Source organism: Heptranchias perlo, chromosome 10 (assembly GCF_035084215.1).
Source record: "Heptranchias perlo isolate sHepPer1 chromosome 10, sHepPer1.hap1, whole genome shotgun sequence".
Classification (NCBI taxonomy): domain Eukaryota; kingdom Metazoa; phylum Chordata; class Chondrichthyes; order Hexanchiformes; family Hexanchidae; genus Heptranchias; species Heptranchias perlo.
The window spans coordinates 50942387-50965106 of record NC_090334.1 but is presented as its reverse complement, the minus strand read 5'-3'; the positions used below and the strand labels follow the sequence as shown (position 1 = coordinate 50965106).

The 22720-nt window shown below is 40.4% G+C and overlaps 1 protein-coding gene across 1 annotated transcript in view; it reads left to right on the top strand.

Annotated features, from left to right (window-relative positions):
- tdrd9 (tudor domain containing 9) overlaps positions 1–22124 on the top strand; it is a 95302-nt gene extending 73178 nt beyond the window's left edge. The window contains exons 27-36 of the mRNA XM_067991721.1: positions 718–807; positions 2216–2473; positions 5998–6147; positions 6273–6343; positions 7217–7326; positions 11114–11210; positions 15485–15623; positions 18432–18544; positions 19785–19857; positions 21460–22124. Coding sequence (XP_067847822.1) covers positions 718–807; positions 2216–2473; positions 5998–6147; positions 6273–6343; positions 7217–7326; positions 11114–11210; positions 15485–15623; positions 18432–18544; positions 19785–19857; positions 21460–21549 — 1191 coding nt within the window. The 3' untranslated portion in view covers positions 21550–22124. The remainder of the gene's footprint in view (positions 1–717; positions 808–2215; positions 2474–5997; positions 6148–6272; positions 6344–7216; positions 7327–11113; positions 11211–15484; positions 15624–18431; positions 18545–19784; positions 19858–21459) is intronic.
- Positions 22125–22720: the final 596 nt, after the last annotated feature.

The window sequence follows — 22720 nt, the reverse complement described above, 5'->3', positions numbered from 1 at the left end:
TCAAAGGTTATAGCAGGTAGATGGGAAAGTAGGAATGAGGTCACAATCAGATCAGTCATGATCTTATCAAATGGCAGAGCAGGCTCGAGGGGCTGAATGGTCTACTCCTGCTCTTAATTCGTATGTTTCCCTTACCCGATCATTATTATTTTTGTTTTTTTTTATTTTGCTGCAAGGTAGCCTCCTTCATATGGGACAGTGGGAGAGTTTGGGAAGTAGACTTTTTCATGGCTGCTTTGTGTTCTGATTTTCTACTAGAAGTGTGCTTGAAGTGGAGCAAAGTCACATTCAGTTGTCTTGTTCCAAGTGGCATGCTCATGTCTGCTATCCATTTTAGTATTTTAAAATAATTGCTATAAATATTATAGCATTTTCTTTATAGATACAGAAAATGAAATGCACCTATTTCATACAACTAGGTAAGAGCGATTCTCACTTTGAAAAATGTCTTTACTGAAGGCTAGGTTAAAATTTACAGACCAAGAGTTGCTAGGTAGGATGACCAGTATTGCCAAGTAATGAAAATCATTCATTCCCAGCAGGTGGATTTGGGTGACAAGTAGTCCCGGGATTCCAGCCCACCTCATTGGCTGGAAAGTGGATGTTCTACTGCCTGATGCCCAACTGAGTCACTTTTAAACCATTTTCCCAGTTAAGCAGTCACAATGCATACTTTTTTGCAATATGGTATCTCATGTTTTTAAAAATATTTTACAGGTGTTCTTTGTGGATTATGGAAATACAGCAAGAGTTGCTACAGATCTCTTGAGGAATATTCCTCATAATCTTCTGGAGCTGCCTTTTCAGGTATAAGTGCCACAGCAGGTTAATTTTATGTCTTTTTTTGTTCAGAAGATAACTGAAAGCGAGGAATACAACTAAGCTATCCATTTGCTTTATATGAATTGAAGTTTCACCTTGGTTAGTTCAGTGCAGCTATTTTGAACAAGGTTTAAAATTTCACCCTTAATCCTACAGAAAAGTACAGAGTTGGAGAACGTGGGTCCAATGATGAACATCTGTGCTAATTCTTATTTCAGTACAAAAGTTTACCCACAGCCATCGATAGTTGAATGTCTGTCTAATTGTTCAGGCATATGAATGTTGGGCAAATTCCTTTAATTGTTGAGGGATTTTTGTTTTATGTGGATCATGGTCTTCAGTGCTGAATTGGCAAGTCCTTTTAAGAATAATCCCTGTGAATTAAAGAAATGCTTAATTTCCCTTCATGATAAATGCGGAGAAAAAATACTCAATTATTCTAAGCAATCATATAGGGAAGGCATGAACTGCTAATGCTGAACCAACACAATGAGAATGTTCAGCTGCAAAATTTGTTTGAAACTGTTTGAGAAGAATGTTTTTTTTTATAAAAGCTGACTGATCCCCAATGGCTTAGTGGGTTTATCCAGTGAGTAGCTGATCAACACTGACCAAATTCAATCCCTAATCTGTGCTGATTTTGTTGTTCGCTGGGTGGTAAATTATGCTAAAATTGGCATCAGCATCCCTGGGTTGGGAGAGTTGGTCAGGACTCCCACCTCAATTCCAGCATCCGCTCCTGGAACTTGCATGTTTTGAAGGGAATTGTTGAGTGGTGGGGGAGGGGTGATAGTATTACTCAGTTTTTTCTAGTTTCCTTCTAAATATAACATCAGTTTATGGTAAATTGTTTTGAGGTTTTTGCTAAATGGTTCTTTTTGCTTGTAATTAAATGGAGACAAAATAGTGTTAAAATATTGCCAAAGCAACTAAAGGATGCTCGAACATGAGGCCCTACAATCTCCATATCCTTGAGTGTTAGTAATTTTAAAAAAAATTAAAAATTCTCTACTTAAAAATTACCCGGTGACTGGCTTCTGATCAGAGTTGCTGTTTCTAGCCTCAGTCTCCCAGTAATCCCAGCTTCTTGATACAATTTGTAGGGACCCCTCTATACAATCCTGATAATTTTTAACTTTATTTGCCACCTTCTAATGGTTTTCTTTTAAAAGGAAATTTTGTGACAAAAATGGTGTTTACAGCTTAACATTTTCCTTAAAATAGAAACAAGCTTTCATGTATTTCAGAAGTAATGTGACTGATCAAGTCACCAACTTGTTCTGTCATATCACCTCTAAAATTATGCAAATAGTTTGTTACAAATTATATCCAATAATGGTGGAGACCTTGTATTCTGTTTAATAATATTAGACTGATTTTCTGTTATGTTCAGGCCCTTCAGTGCCAAATTTGCAACATGCGTCCGTCTGCATATTCTCTGATATCTGGGGATCAGTGGAGTGCCAAGGGCAGGAGAAGATTCAGCTCCCTGGTGAAGAACTGTGTGCATCTTGTGAAAGTTTTCTCCATTGTGCACAACATGCTGCGTGTAGACCTTAGCATACAGACTTCAAAAATCGACTGTAATGTGCGAGAAATCCTCATTAGTGAAGGTTTTGCTGAACCGGCTGAGGAGACGTATGAATCAAAGGTTTGGTGGTTGCAAATGAATACTATTCAGCTATGAAGTAATGTACAAATTGACACAATTCGGATTTAAAAGTAGGTGGGCTTGGGTTTGGATTCAAATCCAAAGCCACCTCTATCTATTGACTGTAAAGGGCTTACGTGAAATGGCATTTTTAGATGATGTGCAATGGGGGAGAGGATGTCACTGGTGCAATAGGGGCAATGTGAGGTACATTGTTCGGGAAGAGGAGAGGCAGCTTTACTCTGTAAATGTGAATAGTTTGGAAATGGGTAGTGGGTACTGGGAAGAAAGTGGCCATTTGGGGTGGTAGTGGACATTGGGAAGTGGAGGAGCTGCCAGGCAGAGTATAAGGAGGATAGAAGAAGGGTTGAAGTTTGAAATAAATATAGGTGGAAATAAATTTCAGGATAAGGAGTTGGCCATTTAAGACTGAGATGAGGAGGAATTTCTTCACTGAGGGTTGTGAATCTTTGGAATTCTCTACCCCAGAGGGCTATGGATGATGAGTCATTGAGTATATTCAAGGCTGAGATGGATAGATTTTTGGACTCTAAGGGAATCCAGGGATATGGGGATCGGGCGGGAAAGTGGAGTTGAGGTTGAAGATCAGCCATGATCTTATTGAATGGTGGAGCAGGCTCGAGGGGCCGTGTGGCCTATTCCTGCTCCTATTTCTTTTGTTCTAAATAAAAATAGAAATGCTGAAAACACTCAGCAGGTCAGGCAGCATCTGTGTAGAGGGAAACAGGGTTAACGTTTCAGGTCAAATGACCTTTCCAGTGGACATGGTGGAATTAAATACAAAGAGGAGTGGGGAAAAAGAGCAAGGCCTAAGCAGATGGAGAGTGCCAGGAGGAGTGAAAAGAGAACAGGGCCGAAGCAGAGATAGAACACAGAGCTGAAATAGAGCGACAGAGCCACAGAGGAATGGGACCAGCATCGAGAGTGCGGTTAACTTTACAAATTACACTAGTTGTCAAAATAAGAGAGGGTAATTAAATACATGTGGGGAACAAAAAGATATAACAGTTGTGTGGTATTGTTTGCTGTAATTGGCTACTTGTTGAATACGGTGTAGACCCACTCTCTGAAGCTCAGTGTAGTGTTACTGTCTTTAACTCCCTGCTTCTTATTTGTTCAAATGCATTTGGTACGTATTTAGCTGAAGAATGGCCCTGTGACTGGCTGATTTACAGCGTTTTTGATGATGTCTGAAAGGTATATAATATTCTGTAATATTAAAACAGTGGTCTTAGTATTCAGCTTTGGCAGGGGCGAAAAACTGCCGGTGGCAGATCGGCCGCCTGTTATACAATCTGTCCAATTTCATTTCCATTGACTTCCAGTTTAACGCCACTACCAAGTTGAAAATTACTCTCTATGTCGACTGTGCATTTCATACATTGCCTGTGTCACACTAACACTGTTTCTGTACATTTCATTCTGTGTAAATCCGTTTTTAGTGTAGGCGAATGTCTTTGATTTCATTAGTTTATGTACCCAACTGATTTGCTCTATTTAAATGTCTTAATTTTAAATAGTGCAAACAGCACCAAAAGCTATTGCATCTTTTTGTTCTTATCCATTCTTTTCCATATATTTCAGTAGCCTCTCATTTTAACAACTAACCCAGTTTGTACAGTTAACTGCACTCTCTGTTCTGGTCCCACTCTCCACTCCAGCTATATTTTCTCTCTGCTTCGGCTCCTGCTCTCTTCTTTTCTCCAGGTTCCCTCTGTCTCCTTAGGCCGTACTCTTTCTTTTTTACATTCCTCTTTGTCAGTCAACTGTAAGTAGGTCACTGGCCAGGTGTTAATTAGATACTGTGTGGCTGGGGGCTAAATGACCGATTGAAACCGATTTGTGTCTGAACAGAGTAAAGACTTTTAAAATGGGAATTTGGTGAGAATTAGATACAGAGGAGGAAAAAGATGATAAGTAAATTAACATACGAGCAAAGCTAAGTGTTTAATATTTATTATTTTAACTCTTAACTATACGTCAGATTAAGGGGCTACTAAATTTCTTTAAAGTAGGAACATAGGAACAGGAGTAGGCCATTCAGCCCCTAAGCCTGCTCCGCCATTCAATTAGATCATGACTGATCTGCACCTCGACTCCATTTTCCTGCCTTTGCTCGATATCCTTTGATATCCTTACCTAACAAAAATCTATCAGTCTCAGTCTTGGAAATTTCAATTGACCCAGCATCCACAGCATTTTGAGGGAAAGAGTTCAGATTTCCAGAAAAAGTGCTTCCTGCTATCACTCCTGAATGGCCGAGCTCTAATTTAAAGGTTATGTCCCCTTGTTCTTGATTCCCCCACCAGAGGAAATAGTTTATCCGTATCGACCCCATCAAATCCATTTTAAACACCTTGATCAGAACACCCCTAAATCTCTTGCACTCAAGGGAATATAAGCCAAGTTTACGCAACCTGTCCTCATAATTTAACCCTCTAAGCCTTTTTATACTGCCCAGTAACTAATCAACTCCCCCACTCCTCAATGCCCACAGTTCCTGCTCTGTCCTCAATCACCCAGTGTGCCCAACCACACGCAATCCCCATACCCAATACTCCCTCCGCAATCACTCACTTTTACCACCCTGTAATCTCTCTACCCCACGCCACTCACCCCAACCACATGTTGCCACTCAAATCCTCGCTGCTTTTCTGTCCTAACTACTCCATACTCCATCACAATTCTGTACATCCCAGTCTCTTGACTACACCCACACCGCCTTTCCAAACCTGGCCAACCCAACACCCCCTCCAAAATGCCATATCCTTTCACTTACCATTACTACCATATTATATCTATTCCCTTATAAAATCCCATATCCCCCAACTTTCCATCAGCAATGCCACAACAATTAGATTTTCTGCCTTTAAAGAACAACGCTCCACCTTATCAAAGTAGTCCATTGTTACATGATATTAAATAGTGTATTGTCCAACTTCCAAGCAATGCCACAGGAGATATACTAGTATTGCAAATCAATCTGACCATTATTCTGTCTTACAGTTACTTTGTGTTCCCTTGAACTTCAAACAATGTTTTGATTGTCATCACAGTCGGTTAAGGAATTGCTGAATGAATAGCGTCCTCGTGGTTGTGCACGTTTTTCCAGTTAAGGCACTGGTTCCTTAGTGAAATCTGATTCCAAGGACAGTAGACACCTCCTGGTAGCTTGCCCAAGTATTTATTTGTGAGCCTTGTGTGTTGGAGGCGTGAGGTGTAGGCAGGCAGGACGTCACTCCATCAGCCAAGCCCCATCTTGTTTACACGAGCACTTTCAGCTGGAGTTGCTGGGTTAGCAACTTAATCTAAGGATGTTGAGGTCAGTTGTAGTGGCCCGACCGTCCGCTTGGCCGAGATCAGCTAACTTAGCACAGGCCAGGGATCAAGCCTGGGATATTCCTGGTTTGTACACCTCGGCACATAAATGGTTAAATCTTTTAAGGTCAGAGCTGCCGTTATTTTTTAGCTTGCTGTGTAACGTCAATGTATTTTACACCTAGATAAGCCATGAGCAGCTGAAGACCATGCTGCAGGAAAAGTTGGGCTTAAATCAGCAAACCATGTGGACCCAGAAGGAAGAAGACTGGAAGTTGATTCAGACATTAGTAAAGAACTTCTCATCTTCTAAGCTGGGTTTTCCAAATTCTACGGTAAAATAATTGCCATTTTATTGGAAGAAATTATTTAAATTAAGAGATATGAACTGTTTTTCAAAATTTAAGTACTTTATAGAAAGTTCTAGTTACTCACTGGAATGACTCTTCATGTCCCTCAGGTCCATTTGCATGGTCCATTTAATCCCTATGAGACCAAGTTTTATAGCATGACTACAATGTCCAGGTTCAGGTATGGAAAAAAGAAACATTCCAGTGTATAAAATTTACTCTTGCTGTAGAGTTGAAATGTTATGTGCAGCGCAGTGCTCTCTCTTGCTGTTGCCTGCTTTCCATGAGGAATTGGTGATGGTTTAGTCCTGCCAAATAGGGAATCTGTCACCAGTGCACAACTGGTTGTGAAATTTGGCGTAGTTACCTTGCTATTGCTTGACACGATCCAGTAGCGTTGAAGACTGTAGTCACCTTGACAACCTCGTCTCTGTTGTGGACTTTGTGTGAAGGCCTGGCTTTGAAGAGGCAACATATTTTCATGACTGCCTCCCTAGTAAGGCATAAATGGAGAAGGCAGATCTCCACAGAAATGTCTAACTATGCCTTGATAAATAGATATGGCTGGCTTGTTAAGTCAAGACCACTTTGGGTGTTAATGCAGCTCCCTTTCATGTCTTCTCAGGACTTCCTCCTCTGACAACAGTAAATGGGTATATCTAGCAGTTTGTCTATCTTCAGAAATGTGCTTGTGGTAACTTAAATTGCAGCTGCCAACAAGCCACAGAAGGAAAATACGGAGCTGCTGAAAAATCAAAAAACTGGGCCACAGGCAACAACAAATAGAATGAATAAATGTTTGCTGTAGCAAAACAGTTTTTACAACTAATGATAACACTCCCCTGTCTAAAATAGGTAAAGGGGTCTTCAAACAGTGCCTGTTTTAAATGAATGCTGACTGACTTCAGTGCATTCCCAGCATTGATTAGGAACTCAGCTGAGTGGAGTTTGAGAAAACTATGCACTTAATGGGGGAGAAAAACAGGAAACTGCATTTTTTTTTACAAAACTAATTTAATTCTTCCAAACACTTTCATTTTTAATTTTGCAATAGGAACGTTTGGATTGAGAGGGAGAGTATAAATTCAGTGGCTCTGAATAATGCTCCTGAAGATGTTCACCAGAGGATGCTGGTTGCTGCATCAGTGTCAGTAAATACATCAGGTACTCCTAAAGATATTTCAGACAAGGCATTCATATAGTGGTTGTGAGTGTAATCCAGAATAAAAGTGGTTTCTGTTGCGGTTGGTCAATTTATGGCAAATTTACTAGTATGTGCATTTTGTAATATACATGTGTGTAAGTACATTATAGTGTTCCTAAGTAGAATGTGTATTGAGGCAATTTTGGATGACACTGGTGTGTGCCCAGTGTGTACGTTGTGTAACCAGGCTGAACAGGTGTATCTGTGTTTGGAGTACTAAACTGTTAAACCATGAATGTGCATGGATGTTTTGAGCTATGAGAGATTTGTGTATTACAGTAGAATGTCAACGAGTGGCTATGTTTACATTTTTGATTTTTTTACATCAACCAAATATTAATGGAAATTTTTAAAATGTAGAGTAGAAATTTTATTACACTCCAGGTATAGTAAGATAATTGTGGCATATGTGAAAGAAGCAAAAAAAAATGAAAGTTGCTGCCACTGCATTCATATGAGATCAGGATGCAATACAATACTGTTTTATCGGAGTTAGAAAAATGTATACTAAGGTAGCATTTTAACTTTGTGGTCATGCCATAGTTGGTTCAGTGCTAATGTGGCCAGTATTAAAAGTTACACCAGTGTATTCCCCTTTTTTATTGTTTTGGTGAGGAATCCCTCTTTAGAATATTTTTCTTACTTTCCCTTAAGCAGCAACCTGCTTATAGACCTCTGCCAGTGTTGCTTTGAAGCCAGCCACCAGGAGGAGCAAAAGAGTTGCCTTGGGATTGTTTTTTTATCATTCCTAAGATATTCTAAGTGAAATTGGTCTTTTTTAAAAAAAAACTATTGAATGCTCTTTTTATTGCCTGGCAGCGGGTGTGCTAAGGCTCTGCAGAAACTTAATTAAATGTTCACCTGTTGGCACATATTTCCATTGCTGAATAAAATTAGTTTTTAACACTGTGTTCTATGGTACTGTATTAAACATCTGTGCTGTTGGCAATATTTTGGTTAGAACGTCAGCAAGTTCCTGTGACAGTGGGCCCTCTGGTGGTGAGACTTGTGTTTATTTCAAACTGAAATAAATGTTAGCAACCAATCTTTTGGGTAGAATCCTTTACTTTCAATTAAAAAAAGCACATTTCCGACCTTGCATTCATCCACTTCATCATTAACAGGGTTGATTTCACAAAGGCAGTTCTTCTTGGGATCCCTGTTGCTTATAATAGTGGTACTCAAAACTCTCTACTCCACCACTATATTAAAGTTTATACCAGATATCCCAGAATTGGCTAAATAACAGGAAACAGAGTAGTGGTGAACGGTTGTTTTTCAGACTAGACGGAGGTGTATAGTGGTGTTCCCCAGGGGTCGGTACTAGGACACTGCTTTTCTTGATATATATTAATGACTTGGACCTGGGTGTACAGGGCTCAATTTCAAAATTTGCAGATGACACAAAACTTGGAAGTGTAGTGAACAATGAGGAGGATAGTGATAGACTTCAAGAGGATATAGACAAGCTGGTGGCATGGATGGACATGTGGCAGATGAAATTTAACGCAGAAAAACACGAGGTGATACATTTCGGTAGGAAGAACGAAGAGAGGCAATATAAACTAGAGGGCACAACTCTTAAGGGGTACAGGAACAGATCTGGGGCTATATGTACACAAATCGTTGAAGGTGGCAGGGCAGGTTGAGAAAGTAGTTAAAAAGCATACAGGATCCTGGGCTTTATAAATAGAGGCATAGAGTACAAATGCATGGAAGTCATGATGAACCTTTATAAAACACTGGTTTGGCCACAACTGGAGTATTGTGTCCAATTCTGGGCATCGCACTTTAGGAAAGATGTGAAGGCCTTAGAGAGGGTGCAGAAGAGATTTACTAGAATGATTCCAGGGATGAGGGACCTTAGTTACATGGATAGACTGGAGAAGCTAGGGTAGTTTTGCTTGGAACAGAGAAGGTTGAGAGGAGATTTGATCGAGGTATTCAAAATCATGAAGGGTCTAGACATAGTAGATAGAGAGAAACTGTTCCCATTGGCGGAAGGGTCATGAACCAGAGGACATAGATTTACGGTGATTGGCAAAAGAACCAAAGGTGATATGAGGAAAAACTTTTTTACTCAGCATGTGGTTAGGATCTGGAATGCACTGCCCGAAGGGTGGTGGAGGCAGATTCAATCATGGCTTTCAAAAGGGAACTGGATAAGTACTTGAAAGGAAAAAAATTGCAGAGCTACGGGAATAGGGGCGGGGGTGTGGGACTCGCTAGATTGCTCTTGCATAGAGCCGGCACAGACTTGATGGGCCAAATGACTTCCATGCTGTAACCTTCCTATGATTCTATTGGGACAGATTTTGCTGTAGCAGAGCATCTAACGGCGTCTGCCTTTAGTTAGACTTCCCCCTCCATCCTTCAGCTCAAAACGTTTTTGCCCAATAAGTTGCTAAAAGTGCAAGCAGAACGGCATAGCAAGGGGAACAGGGCAACCAACTGTATCTCCTTGAAAAATCAGATTTAAGGATTGAGAAATAAACATCAGAAGGCTTGAGAAGGAAGTATAAATTAGTGGATGAACTCAATGTCAAAATAGATACAGAAAGAGAAATAGAGGGGGAAAGAAAGATTGGATTATGAGAGAGAAAAAGAGAAAGTGTAAAAAAAAATTAAAAATGTTAAATTTGACATTTTTAAAATCTCCAATAGCAATTAATATCTGCAGGATGATACTCCGCACTTGTGATAGTTAATTTCCGGTGCCAGGAAGGTTGATTGGCAGTAATTAGCAATTATCATGTCGTTAAAAGGATACTTGCACTTGTAATGACCAGGCTTAACTTTCTGTGGCGAGTTTAGTTTGTATTATCATGCAAATACTGCAACTTCACGACTTTCAATGGTGGGGCACACAGCGAAATATCGTTTTCGCGAAGCTAACACCGGAGTGGCGCAACTCGGACGGCATCTTTTGGATATTGGCGTTTAACCATGCATCTGCTCCTCACCTGAAGTTGCTGTACCATTTACGTGTTTTAAAAAAAAACAGCGATCGCCATTAGCCTCACCGTTATTTTGACAGCATAATCTGGCCCGATGAGTAACCACAGGCAGATTGCCCCCTTCATCCAATAATGTAATAATTTGACTTGTGAAATTTTTTTTCATTTTAATTGTCTTCGGCAATGCATTTATTACACAGGTGATTTGCATAATTTGTAAAGTGTTTAAGTAGAATTGATAAATTTTAATCTATATGGCGCTGCTCATGGCTAATTGGGCGGAAGAGAGGCCAGGGAACAGGTGACGAGCAAGGCAGGCAGCAGCAATGGGATATAGGAGAGACCAGGAATGGGTGAAGAATGAGGCAGATGGCAAAGAGGAAAGTCCAACAAAACAAGCAGAGAGGTGTTACTGTGCTACCTCTGGAGCAAGTAAGATTAACAAGCAATACTATGACAGCGTTAACTATTGATTGATTTTAATGGAGTGGGGAAAAGGTAACATTGGCAACTCGAGGGTTATAATATGTAGTATGACTCAAACATCATGACACTTTTTTTTGTTTTGCTTATGACACGCACTCCCTGTCCACAAAAAATGGTGTACTGCACCACCTTAAGCCACCTTTGTTTGTATTGTTTATAGCTGTCATTTTTTGTAAATTTTTATGATTTAAAAAATGGTATATTTACATATTTATAGTAATGGCAACTAAATATTAAAAAATCAATATTTCATAATGCTAATATTTAACACATTTGCCTGTTTTATTAATATCTGATATTGCAGGCTCAACTATAATTGTGAGGGAAACTACTTTGATGCCAAATATCCATGGGCTTCCAGCTCTCATCTGTATGATATTTGCTCCAGTCGTGGAACTGAGGTATGTGTCAAAATGTGCAATAGGATTCCTGTATTAATCTCTATTTTTCTTTCTCTTTTGAGTTTCTGTCACCTTTCATGATCCATCCTTCCTTCAACTAGAATGGTGAACTGGGCAACTTCTCAAATGCCACTATCAGTGATGTTTGATGACTGGCTGTGAGAAGATGCAATTTTTTGGCATTATTTTAGGAGCGTTTAAACTAATTTGGTAGGGGGATGGGCACCAAGATGAAACATTAGAGAGGAGAAACAAGGTGCACAGAGGACTGGGAGCAACAAATAGCACTAGAGTAAAGAATAGTTCAGAAATAGGAGGGATCAGATGGGCCAAATGCGAGGCAGTCTAAGATGAGTTTGGAGCGCATGTGAGTAAATGCACATAGCGTGATAAATAAGGTTGGTGAGCTGCAGGCACAAGTTACCACATGGGACTATGACATAGTTGCAATAACAGAGACTTGGCTCAAAGAAGGGGAGGATTGGGCACTTAATATTCCTGGCTACAAGGTACTCAGGAAGGATAGGAAAGGAAAGAAATGAGGGTGGTGGCAGTACTGATCAAAGAAACTATTCTAGCACTGGAAAGGGATGATGTAGTTGAGGGGTCAAAGACAAAATATATTTGGTTAGAATCAAGGAACAATAGAGGAGCTATTATGCTGCTGGATGTATGCTATAGGCCATCCAATAGTAGGAAAGAGATAGAGGAGCAAATTTGCAGGCAGATTACAGAAAAATGCAAGAACTATAGAGTAATGATAATGTGGGACTTCAATTATTCCAGTATAGACTGGGATAGTAACAGGGCAAAGAGGGGGAGGAATTCCTGAAATGTGTACAAGAGAACTTTCTTGATCAGTATGTTTCCAGCCCAACGAGGAAGGAGGCTGTGCTGGATCTAGTTCTGGGGAATAAAGTGGAGCATATTTCAGTGGGGGAGCATTTGGGGAACAGTGATCATAATATCAGATTTAGGATAGTTATGGAAAAGGACAAGGAACAATCAAGCGTAAAAATACTTAACTGGAGGAGAGCTAACTTCAGTGAGTTAAAAAGGGATCTTGCCCAGGTGGATTGGACTCAAAAATTGGTAGGCAAAACAGTAATTGAACAATGGGAGGCCTTCAAGGGGCCGATGGTTCGGGTACAGAGTAGACACATTCCGAGGGGGAAAGGAAGGGCAACCAAAGTTAGAATTCCCTGGATGACTCAAGATATAGAGATTAAAATGAAACAGAAAAAGGAGGCTTATGACATGTACGGTTCATAATACAGTGGAGAACCAAGCTGAACACAGATAGTAAGAAAGAGAGAAAGACTTGCATTTATATAGTGCCTTTCACAATCTCAGGACGTCCCTAAGCACCTTACAACCAATGAAGTACTTTTTTTACAGTGTAGTCACTGTTGTAATGTAGGAAACGTGGCAGCCAATTTGCACACAGCTAGGTCGCACAAACAGCAATGTGATAATGACCTGATTATTTTTTTTTTTAGTGATGTTGATTGAGGGATAAATATTGGCCTGGACACTGGGGAGAACACTCCTGCTCTTTGAATAGTAACATGTTATCTTTTATGCCCACCTGAGAGGGCAGACTGGGCCTCAGTTTAGCATCTCATCCGAAAGACTGCACCTCCGACAGTGCAGTATTCCTTCAGTACCACACTGGAGTGTCAGCCTGGATTATGTACTCAAGTCTCTGGAGTGGGACTTGAACCCACAATCTTCTGACTCGGGCAAAAGTGCTACCAACAGAGACAGCTGGCAGAGGAGATCTAAGAAAAGGATTGAGAGGGGCAAAGAGAGAGTATGAGAATAGATTAGTGACTAATATAAAAGGGAACCCAAAGTTCTTTTCATAAACATATAAACAGTCAAAGGTAGGGTGGGGCCGCTTGGGGACCAAAATGGAGATCAGCTTGTGGAGGCAAAGGGTATGGCTGAGGTAATAATGAATACTTCGCATCGCCCTTCATGAGAGTAAAGGATTCTGCCATTGTAGCAGTAAAGGAGGTACTAGCGATATTGGATAGGATAAAAGTAGATAAAGAGAAGTTACTTAGAAGGTTGGCAGAACTCCAAAGTAGAAAAGTCTCCTGGTCCAGATGGGATGCATCCTAGGTTACTGAGGGAAGTAAGGATGGAAATTGCGGAGGCTCTGGCCACAATCTTCTAATCCTCCTTAGATATGGGGGCATTGCCAGAGGACTGGAGGCATGCAGATGTTACACTGCTGTTCAAAAAAGAAGGGGAGAGAGATAAACCTGACAATTACAGGCCAGTCAGCCTAATGTCGGTGGTGGGGAAACTTTGAGACAATAATCCGGGGCAAAATTAATTGACACTTGCAAAAGTATGTGCTAATAAATGAAAGTCGGCACTAATTTGTTAAAGGAAAATAGTGTTTGACTAACGTGATTAAGTTCTTTTACGAAGTAATGGAGAGGGTTGATGAGGGTAGTGCAGTTGATGTTGTGAATATGGACTTTCACAAGGCATTTGATAATGTACCACATAATAGACTTGTTAGCAAAATTAAAGCCCATGGGATTAAAGGGACAGTAGCAGCGTGGATGCAAAATTGGCTTAGGGACAGAAAGCAGAGCGTAGTGATGATCGGTTGTTTTTCAGACTGGAGGGAAGTATACAGTGGTCCCCAGTAGTCAGTATTAGGACCACTGCTCTTTTTGATATATATTGACCTGGACTTGGGTATAGAGGGTATAATTTCAAAGTTTGCAGATGACATGAAACTCAGAAATGTAGTAAACACTGGAGGATAGTAAGAGACTTCAGGAGGACATTGACAGACTGGTGAAATGGGCAGGCTTGTGGCAGATGAAATTTAAGGCAGAGAAGTGTAAAGTGATACATTTTGGTAGGAAGAATGAGGGGAGGCAATATAAACTAAATGGTACAATTTTAAAGGGGGTGCAGGAACAGAGAGACCTGGGTTGTATATACACAAATCTTTGAAAGTGGCAGGACAAGTTGAGAAGGCGGTTAAAAATGCATATGGATTCCTTGGCTTTATTAATAGAGGCATAGAGTACAAAAGCAAGGAAGTTATGCTAAATCTTTATAAAACACTGGATAGGTCTCAGCTGGAGTATTGTGTTCAATTCTGGGCACCACACTTTAGGAAGGATGTCAAGGCCATAGAGAGGGTGCAGAAGAGATTCACTAGAATGGTACCAAGGATGAGGGACTTCAGTTATGTGGAGAGACTGGAGAAGCTAGGGTTGTTTTCCTTAGAACAGAGAAGGTTAAGGGGAGATTTGATAGAGGTGTTCAAAATCATGAACGGTTTTGATCGAGTAAATCAGGAGAAACTATTTCCAGCGGCAGAAGTGTTGGTAATCGGAGGACATAGATTTGAGGTGATTGGCAAAAGAACCAGAGGCGACATGAGGAAACATTATTTTACGTAGGGAGTTTTGTGATCTGGAATGCACTGCCTGAGGGGACTAGAAGGGGTAGATGCTGAGGGGATGTTTCCTCTTGTGGGAGAGACTAGAACTCGGGGCCACAGTTTAAAAATAAGGGGTCTCCCATTTAAGATGGATATGAGGAGAAATTTTTTCTCTGAGGGTCGTGAGTCAGTGGAACTCCCTTCCCCAGAGAGCGGTGGAGGCAGGGTCATTGAATACTTTTAAGGCTGAGTTAGATAGATTCCTGATTATCAAGGGAGTAAATGTTATAGTAGGTAGATGGGAAAGTAGGGTTGAGGTCACAATCAGATCAGCCATGATCTTATCAAATGGCAGAGCAGGCTTGAGGGGCCGAATAGCCTACTCCTGCTTTAATTCATATGTCTGTATGTAATGGGTGGTAGAAGCAGATTCAGTAACTTTCAAAAGGGAATTGGATAAATACTTGAAGGGAAAAAAATTACAGGGCTATGGGGAAAGAGCATGGGAGTGGGACTAATTGAATAGCTCCATCAAAGAGAAGGCATGATGGGCTGAAGGCCTCCTCCTATGCTGTATCATGATACTATGATAAAGTTAAAATTTCCAAATGGTGGGTACATATTCTTCCACTTTGGTGAGTTGGCTATCTCAGCGCATCGGAAAACACGGGGTGAGGTGGAAGGACAGCTCGAAGATTATTATTAGTGCTGCTCTTCGCCAGCCACCATGAAGTACGTGAGAGTAGCATTCTGATTATAATGAGTGGTCTTTATGGCTGCAGTTTTTTTGGAAATAAACTGTTTTGGTTTCTTTGTCTATGTTAACCATTTTAAGTTTGGCTTTTTCTTTCTGCAGGACTGACAGACTGAGAAAACGTTACACTGGTGCTCTGTGTGGCTTAGGGTGGAATCCAATAACAAATGTCCCGCTGTTGGAAGAGCATGATCTAGAAGTTGTATTTGATGTGCATTTTGATGTAAATGACATTTTGGAGGTAGTGTAGCATTACTTTATGATCTGCTAAGAACATTTTCTATGGTCTCCACCTGAATGCTGATGAAAATATTTATTAAATTTTGTTAATTGGCAGACAGACCCTTGTCTACTGGATGTGTCCTCCATTTTAATCAATATCATATTAGCCAGTAGTGTAGTTAAACTGTAGATGGCATGCATTTGAATATTAATGCACACAAGCTGAAGATTTGAAATTGCCATATTTGTTTTAGGACCTTGGACATTTGGAAATTCAAATGTGCTGCTGCAAGTGTAGAGGATAATTGTAATTTAGCATTGATACAAACAGCTGTATAGTTATCAAGGATACTAGAGAGTTATTTATAAAGCTATTATTCTGCCTCCACAGAGTCAGGAGTCTGTTAGTGACACTTTCCTACTGTATTTTGTGAACATCAGTAGACCCCAAAAGTTGTTAGTGTTTAATTCACTCCATAGTATTTGATATGTAGTCATTTTTATATTAAAAAAAACTGAAATATGTTGGACATGCTAAACACAAGGGAGAAGTGCTATGATTAGTTGAAAGGCTATAGATGCTGGTGATAGATGATCTGGAAGTGTAAATTGTAATTTATCTTTGGCAATGGTTCCATGTTTGGTTTAATAAATTAGTGCTGGCCATAGAACAGAGAATTTATTTTTTATGCATATGTAAGTACTGGCTTGCACGCACTGCCCTCAGGTGTGATTTTTATTAATTCTGTTCAGTAGTGTATAGTGGTGCATTGCTGGAAAAACTATTTGATAATTTGTATTGATTTCTGGCATGCAAAAACTCTGAACAGGTGTTCAGAAGGAAATAGAATTTATGACCGCACAAATACTAAGGCTATTTCTTCCCGTGTAGAAAGGTGATTTTTAAAAAGCAATTCAAATTTAATTAAAATACTATGTTTCCCTCAGATCTCATCAAAAAAAAATGTATAAGGATTGTTTGCCACGAGGGGTGAACTCTGGTCCAACAATGAGTTTGGGATGAGTCAGATAGGCACTGTCATCTTGATATTGGATTAAGCTGTCATCAGCTGTTGGATTTTTAAAGTAAACATTCTTGCGTTAAATACTTACCTTACTTAAAATAAATTTTTGTTCTCCATAAGAAGCTGGCAGATACTCCATAACAAGATTCATATCAGCTTCATATCTCTTATTAGATTTATAGAAAAATATATTTGTGTTTCCAGGTGTTTTTCTTAAGCTTGTATTTTGGAAGAATAGAGATAAATTTTGCCCAACTTAGCTGTGCCTTTGCTAGTGTTCAGTAATATCTTTAGTCTTGAAAATGCTGAGAAGATACAGTAGATACAGGGGAGGTACTGGAGGACTGGAAGACTGCAAACGTAGTACCATTGTTTAAAAAGGGTACGAGGGAAAGGCCGAACAATTCAACTCTTACCTTGGTGGTGGGCAAACTAATAGAATCAATAGAGAGATAGGATAAACTGTCACTTGGAAAGGCATGGTTTAATCAGGGATAGACAGCATGGATTTGTTCAGGAAAGGTCATGCCTCACAAATCTGATTGAATTCTTTGAGGAAGTGACGAGGAGGATTGATGAGGGTAGTGCAGTGGTTGTTGTCTACATGGATTTTAGTAAGGCATTTGACAAGGTCCCACATGGCAGACTGGTCAGAAAGGTAAAAGCCCATGGGATGCATGGAAATATGGCAAATTGGGTCCAAAATTGGCTCAATAACAGGAAACAAAGGGTAAAAGTTGATGGATGCCTTTGCGAATGGAAATCTGTTTCCAGTGGTGTGCCACAGGACTCGGTGTTGGGTCCCTTGCAGTTTGTGGTATATATTAATGATTTGGACTTGAATGTAGGGGGCATGATTGGCAAATTTGCAGACGACACATAAATTGGCCGTGTAGTTGATAGTGGAGAGGATAGCTGTAGACTCCAAGAAGATATCAATGGGTTGGTCGAGCGGGCAGGAAAGTGGCAAATGGAGTTCAACCCGGAGAAGTGTGAGGTAATGCACTTAGGGAGGGCAAACAGTAAAAGGGAATACGCAGTAAACGGGAATATATTGAGGGGCAGAGGAAGTGAGAGACCTTGGAGTGCATGTGCACAGGTCCCTGAAGGTGGCAGTACAGGTAGATAAGGTTGTGAAGAAGGCATACGGAATGCTCTCCGTTATTGGCCGAGGTATAGAATACAAAAGCAGGGATGTAATGATGGAACTGAATAAAACGCTGGTAAGGCCACAGCTGGAGTATTGTGCGCAGTTCTGGACACCACATTACAGGAAGGATGTAATTGCTCTGGAGGGAGCGCAGAGAAGATTTACAAGAATGTTGCCTGGGCTTGAAAATTGTAGCTACGAGGAGAGATTGGATAGGCTGGGGTTGTTTTCTTTGGAGCAGAGGAGGCTGAGGGGAGACTTGATTGAGGTGTACAAAATTATGAGGGGCCCAGACAGAGTAGACTAGCGGAGAGTTCAAGAACTAGAGGACATAGATTTAAGCTGATTGGCGAAAGGATTAGAGGAAAAACTTTTTTACCAAGAAGGTGGTGGATGTATGGAATTCGCTGCCCGAATTGGTGGTAGAGGCAGGGACCCTCAACTCTTTTTTAAAAGGTACCTGGGCCCACACCTAAAGTGCTGTAAGTTGCAGGGCTACGGACCGGGTGCTGGAAGGTGGGATTAGAATGGGCACCCGGTTGTTCTTTGAGCCGGCGTGGACACGATGGGCTGAATGGCCCCCTTCTGTGCTGTATCTTTTCTATGGTTCTAAGGTTTTCAGTGACATTATGACTGTTATGTTTTCCTCTAGATCAATCTTCTGCGGCGCACTATAAACAAGTTAGTTTGTGATGGATTACTGCATGCGGGAAGCCATGAGAAAATCCATAAACTGCAAAATGAAGCTCGTCAGAGACTGTTAGAGTAAGGCCGGTGGGAATGCTATTTTATGTGCTGCTAATACGCAGGTATCCTATTGCTTATGCAGTGTGAAAACAAGGAGGAGGCCTGCTTTAGTACTGAGCATTAGCAAACTTGATAAAATGTTTGATTCACATTGTTGAGAGTTCAAATTTAACATCTGTACATTATAATTAAATTCAAGAAAAGACTGAAAAGTTGTATCGCGAATGGAGTACTTTGAAAGCAGTCTACCAACACAGCCTGTAACTGAGTTATTAAATAAAATGCTCTGTCTGAAAGCAACATCCAAAATTAGGGATGCATTTGGCAACGAATAAACCTAAATTTTACACTTTCTCATTACAACAACTTGTGAATCATTGGTATATCATCGGGGTGGGGGCAGGGGGAGCGGGAATAGAGGGGCAGATTGGAGTTTGGAGAGAAGAGGGGTGGAATGGGAGAGGTGAGGGAAGGTAGAGGAAAGTGGGTTGGGGAGAGGGAATAGGGGAGGTAACAGGTGATAGTGAAAGGAAAGTGGAGCAGAAGAAACCATAGGATGGGGGGAGAGGAATTGGGAGAATAGAGTAAGAGGAACGGCCAAACCAGGGGGAGGGGAGGCAAGAGGTAGGGGATGAGGTGTGCTAGTGAGGATGATTCACAGTTTCTCTCTGTGTGGGATGGGGAGGTTGATCAGCGTACAATTTTTCTCTTAGCAAGGAGCTGTGTGGCATACTGTTCTGCTTTCAGCAAGGGTTGGTGCCCTAGAATGCTTTCTCCCAATGGGGTAGCGGCTTCAGTCATTTTCATAACTTACTTCTGGTGCATTGCATATAATCCTTTGGTTAGCTGGCTTTCTGAAGTACATTCCCTGGTTCTTTGAGAGCGCCTTTTTTTTTGCGTGGTTGGGTTTGCTACTTTCCAGAAAATCTTTTTTGATGTTTGATCGCTTTTAATTTTGGCTTCAGTGGACTCGGACAGTGTCTCGTACAGCTTTTTGCTTTCTGAAGATTATTCCCGCTGGTCCTTGTTCAAAATTGATGCTTTGTTTCCTTGCCAAAGATGGCATCCTCTACAGGGGCTGGTCCTATGGGGCCAGTGCCATGAATTTTGCAGTGAATGGTTCTGGGTGTACTCTAGCGGACTTGCCATGGGGCAGTCACGTAAATTTAGGTGGCACCTTGCTGTCACTGCTGGTGCAGCACCGATGGAATGTGGAGAGTTAAATTCTGACAAACTCTTAATTTTGGTCTGTTTACAGCATATTTACTGGGAAGAAACCTAGAGAAACTATTACGTCACAATACTTTGAGAGCCCATACCAGTGGAATCAGGTAGTTGTGCATTTTCTTGGTTGTAACATAATCCTAAAAGGCCACTGCATTGCAACCTACATATGCTGTTAAAATTTCCAAATCACAGTTGTGTAGGTACTTCTAAGTGTTGCAGAGTTACTGAAAAATTCCAATTTAAAACATAACCTTGAGTGATATCCATTTTGTTGCCTCTCTAGATCCCTAGCTGCCAATCTTGGCTGTGTTGTCAGAGGCAGTACAAAAGAAATATAAGGTCACTTTCCACAAGGGAAGGTCACCTTTCTTTGCAGTAGAGTGCATCCTATTTGATGTTCATTGAGAACTCCAATTGTACTGAGTGTAGAAATCACTGTAATGCCTTTGTTCTTTTTCTTTTACCATGACCCAGTGCCTTCAGGAGAGGAGAGCCAAGAGGAGAAAATTTAAACTATAACAAAATGCACCCTCCATCAAAACACAAAAGGACAGCCAGCCAGTCTTCATATTCCAGTTCTCTACCTCTGCTTCAGCATATATCAGGCTTCCTGATCACAATGGCGCAGACCCACATTGGGCAAAGCATTTACCATTGAGCTATTGAGAGGGTTTCATTCCATATTTTGACGTTCTTGTATAGTATCAATGAACGATAACACTAGACTTCGATACTGAAAGGATAGGGACTGGGAACAACCTGGATGTTAATCTTTGATAATGTGTTACTCAAGTTATATAATTTGGTAGCTGTTACAGGTATGCTGCAATGGGTTGAGAATGAGATACCACGGATAGCTGACTGACCCTAGTTATTTTTGAGCGGATGCATTTTATTATAGTTTAAATTTTCTCTTCTTTCCTCTCCTCACTTGAAGACACTGACGCATGTGAAAATACAGTACTGTGTCACATTGTGAATATATCTCAAGAACTTAGCGTGGTGAAATATTTTTTGGAATACAGTGAATTGTTGAGACTGATTTTCCTCTGCTTTACTCCAGGTTTGCGTCTATTTCCAGGGTATTAGGCAGAGGAAATAGGGTCGGAGACCCATAATGCCAGGTCTCTGCCCCTTCTGCACATATCACATGTTTTCAGGGGCATCCCCCCAGTGGACAGGCAGTTCATTTTAAATTAAATGCAAAATACCTCCTACGATTATATTCTGGTGATTCCACTGGGTGCCTGGGTTACCAGGCTGCCTTTTCAGGTCGGAGAATCTGTAAAGGGGCAGCTAGCAACTCCCTGGAATAAATATATTTAGAAATTACACATTTTAACCTGAAAGATCATAGATTTTAGTTAGAATTTAGACAGAAGTTAATTTTACAGAAATATCCTGTTGCTCTGTGTAGTCTTTAAACTAAAGTCAGGTTGCTCCGAAAGGTGTGCAGAGAAGATGTGACTGAGCTCGATGTTGAAAATAAGTAGCAGCCTCTCTTTACAGTGCAGTTTGAATTTTTTCAAGGCAGTATAAACATATTAAGTCATGGATCTTCACACTAGTCTGTGTAGAAATAATACTGTACTGTAATTACAATTGAAACACTATCAGAATGGACTAGGAAGAATGGGGAGTGAGAGAATAAGAGACAAGAAGGCTCAATAAATATGTAACTTGTATGTCTTTGTGTGTTTCTTTAGGTGGACCCAGGTCTCCTCCTAAACCAGTCCAGGGAAGAAAACAAAACCGTTCTGTACCAACTGCATTCTTTGGTACTGCTGAATTCTTAGACCATCATATTAAAGATATGGCAATGCTCAGTATTACTGAGTTAGGAAGGAAAGGATGGAACCTGTTAAATCAAAAAAAAATGAAGAACATTTGTAGCTGAACACATCTGAGTAGCTGTTTTGGAAGGTACTATTATAGATGATGGAACAAAAATGCACATTTAAGCAATTGCAGTATCATTTTTTTTTAACTTATGGGTTGTAGGTTATTTAAAGGACAAATTATTTCTTTAAAACCAGCAACGTATCCCAAGTGCAAGCATTTTTTTTTATATATAGCAGCTGGCTTGGTTTTGTCTTTCACTTTCGTTGTAAACTAATGCATGAAGATTTGGTAGTTTGCAAGTAAGTATTGAAAACAGTTGCATGTTAATGAAGGATAAAAAATATTATACTGGCAAAAGGCGAGAAGATACAGTTGGCTTTATTGCTAAGCACTTGTATCCTTTATTTGATTTGTGTTGAGGTGTCCAAAGAGTGGGCCATATTCCATCAGATATAACATTGCTGCATGAAGTACATAAGAAATATCTTGCTCATTGTAACATTATTTTGTTTGAAGTTGTTAATAAAGAAAGCATGTTTTTGAGTTCCATAAATCATTTGCCTGAATTTAAAATTTCTTTTAATGAGTCTTCTAGAAGTATTTTTAACCATAAACTGCAGTTCATAATGTGACTCCCTGTGCTCAGGAACCAGACGAAGTGACACTGTGGGGTAGATTTCAGAGCACCAGCAGCAATACAAATGTAACTGTGCAAGCTTACACATCCTCACTCGTCTGAAATAATAACTGTTAGTTCCATTTTCTGTCTGTGGATTTTCCAACATACTGCAAGATATAGTGGTGCGTTATAGGTGGACTGCCTTGGTAAGTTGGTGAACAGAGGCCAGGTTTCCTCTCATAGGGCTGGGAGCAGCCGACCTCCTATTGGTTGTCCAAGTGACATTGGCAGAGGCCTCTCTTTCCCCATCCCCTTGAGCACTAAAAATGCACAGTGTGAGACAACAGGTGAAAAATCATCATACCGGGGTGTTTCTTCACTCCTCTTATTAAATTATTAGTCTGCATCATGTCCCTCAGTCCCTTCAAGAAAACCCATAAAAAACATTCTGTTCTAACCAGTTTCAGTGATGATCCAATTTTTGCCTGAGAACATAGACCGTCCAT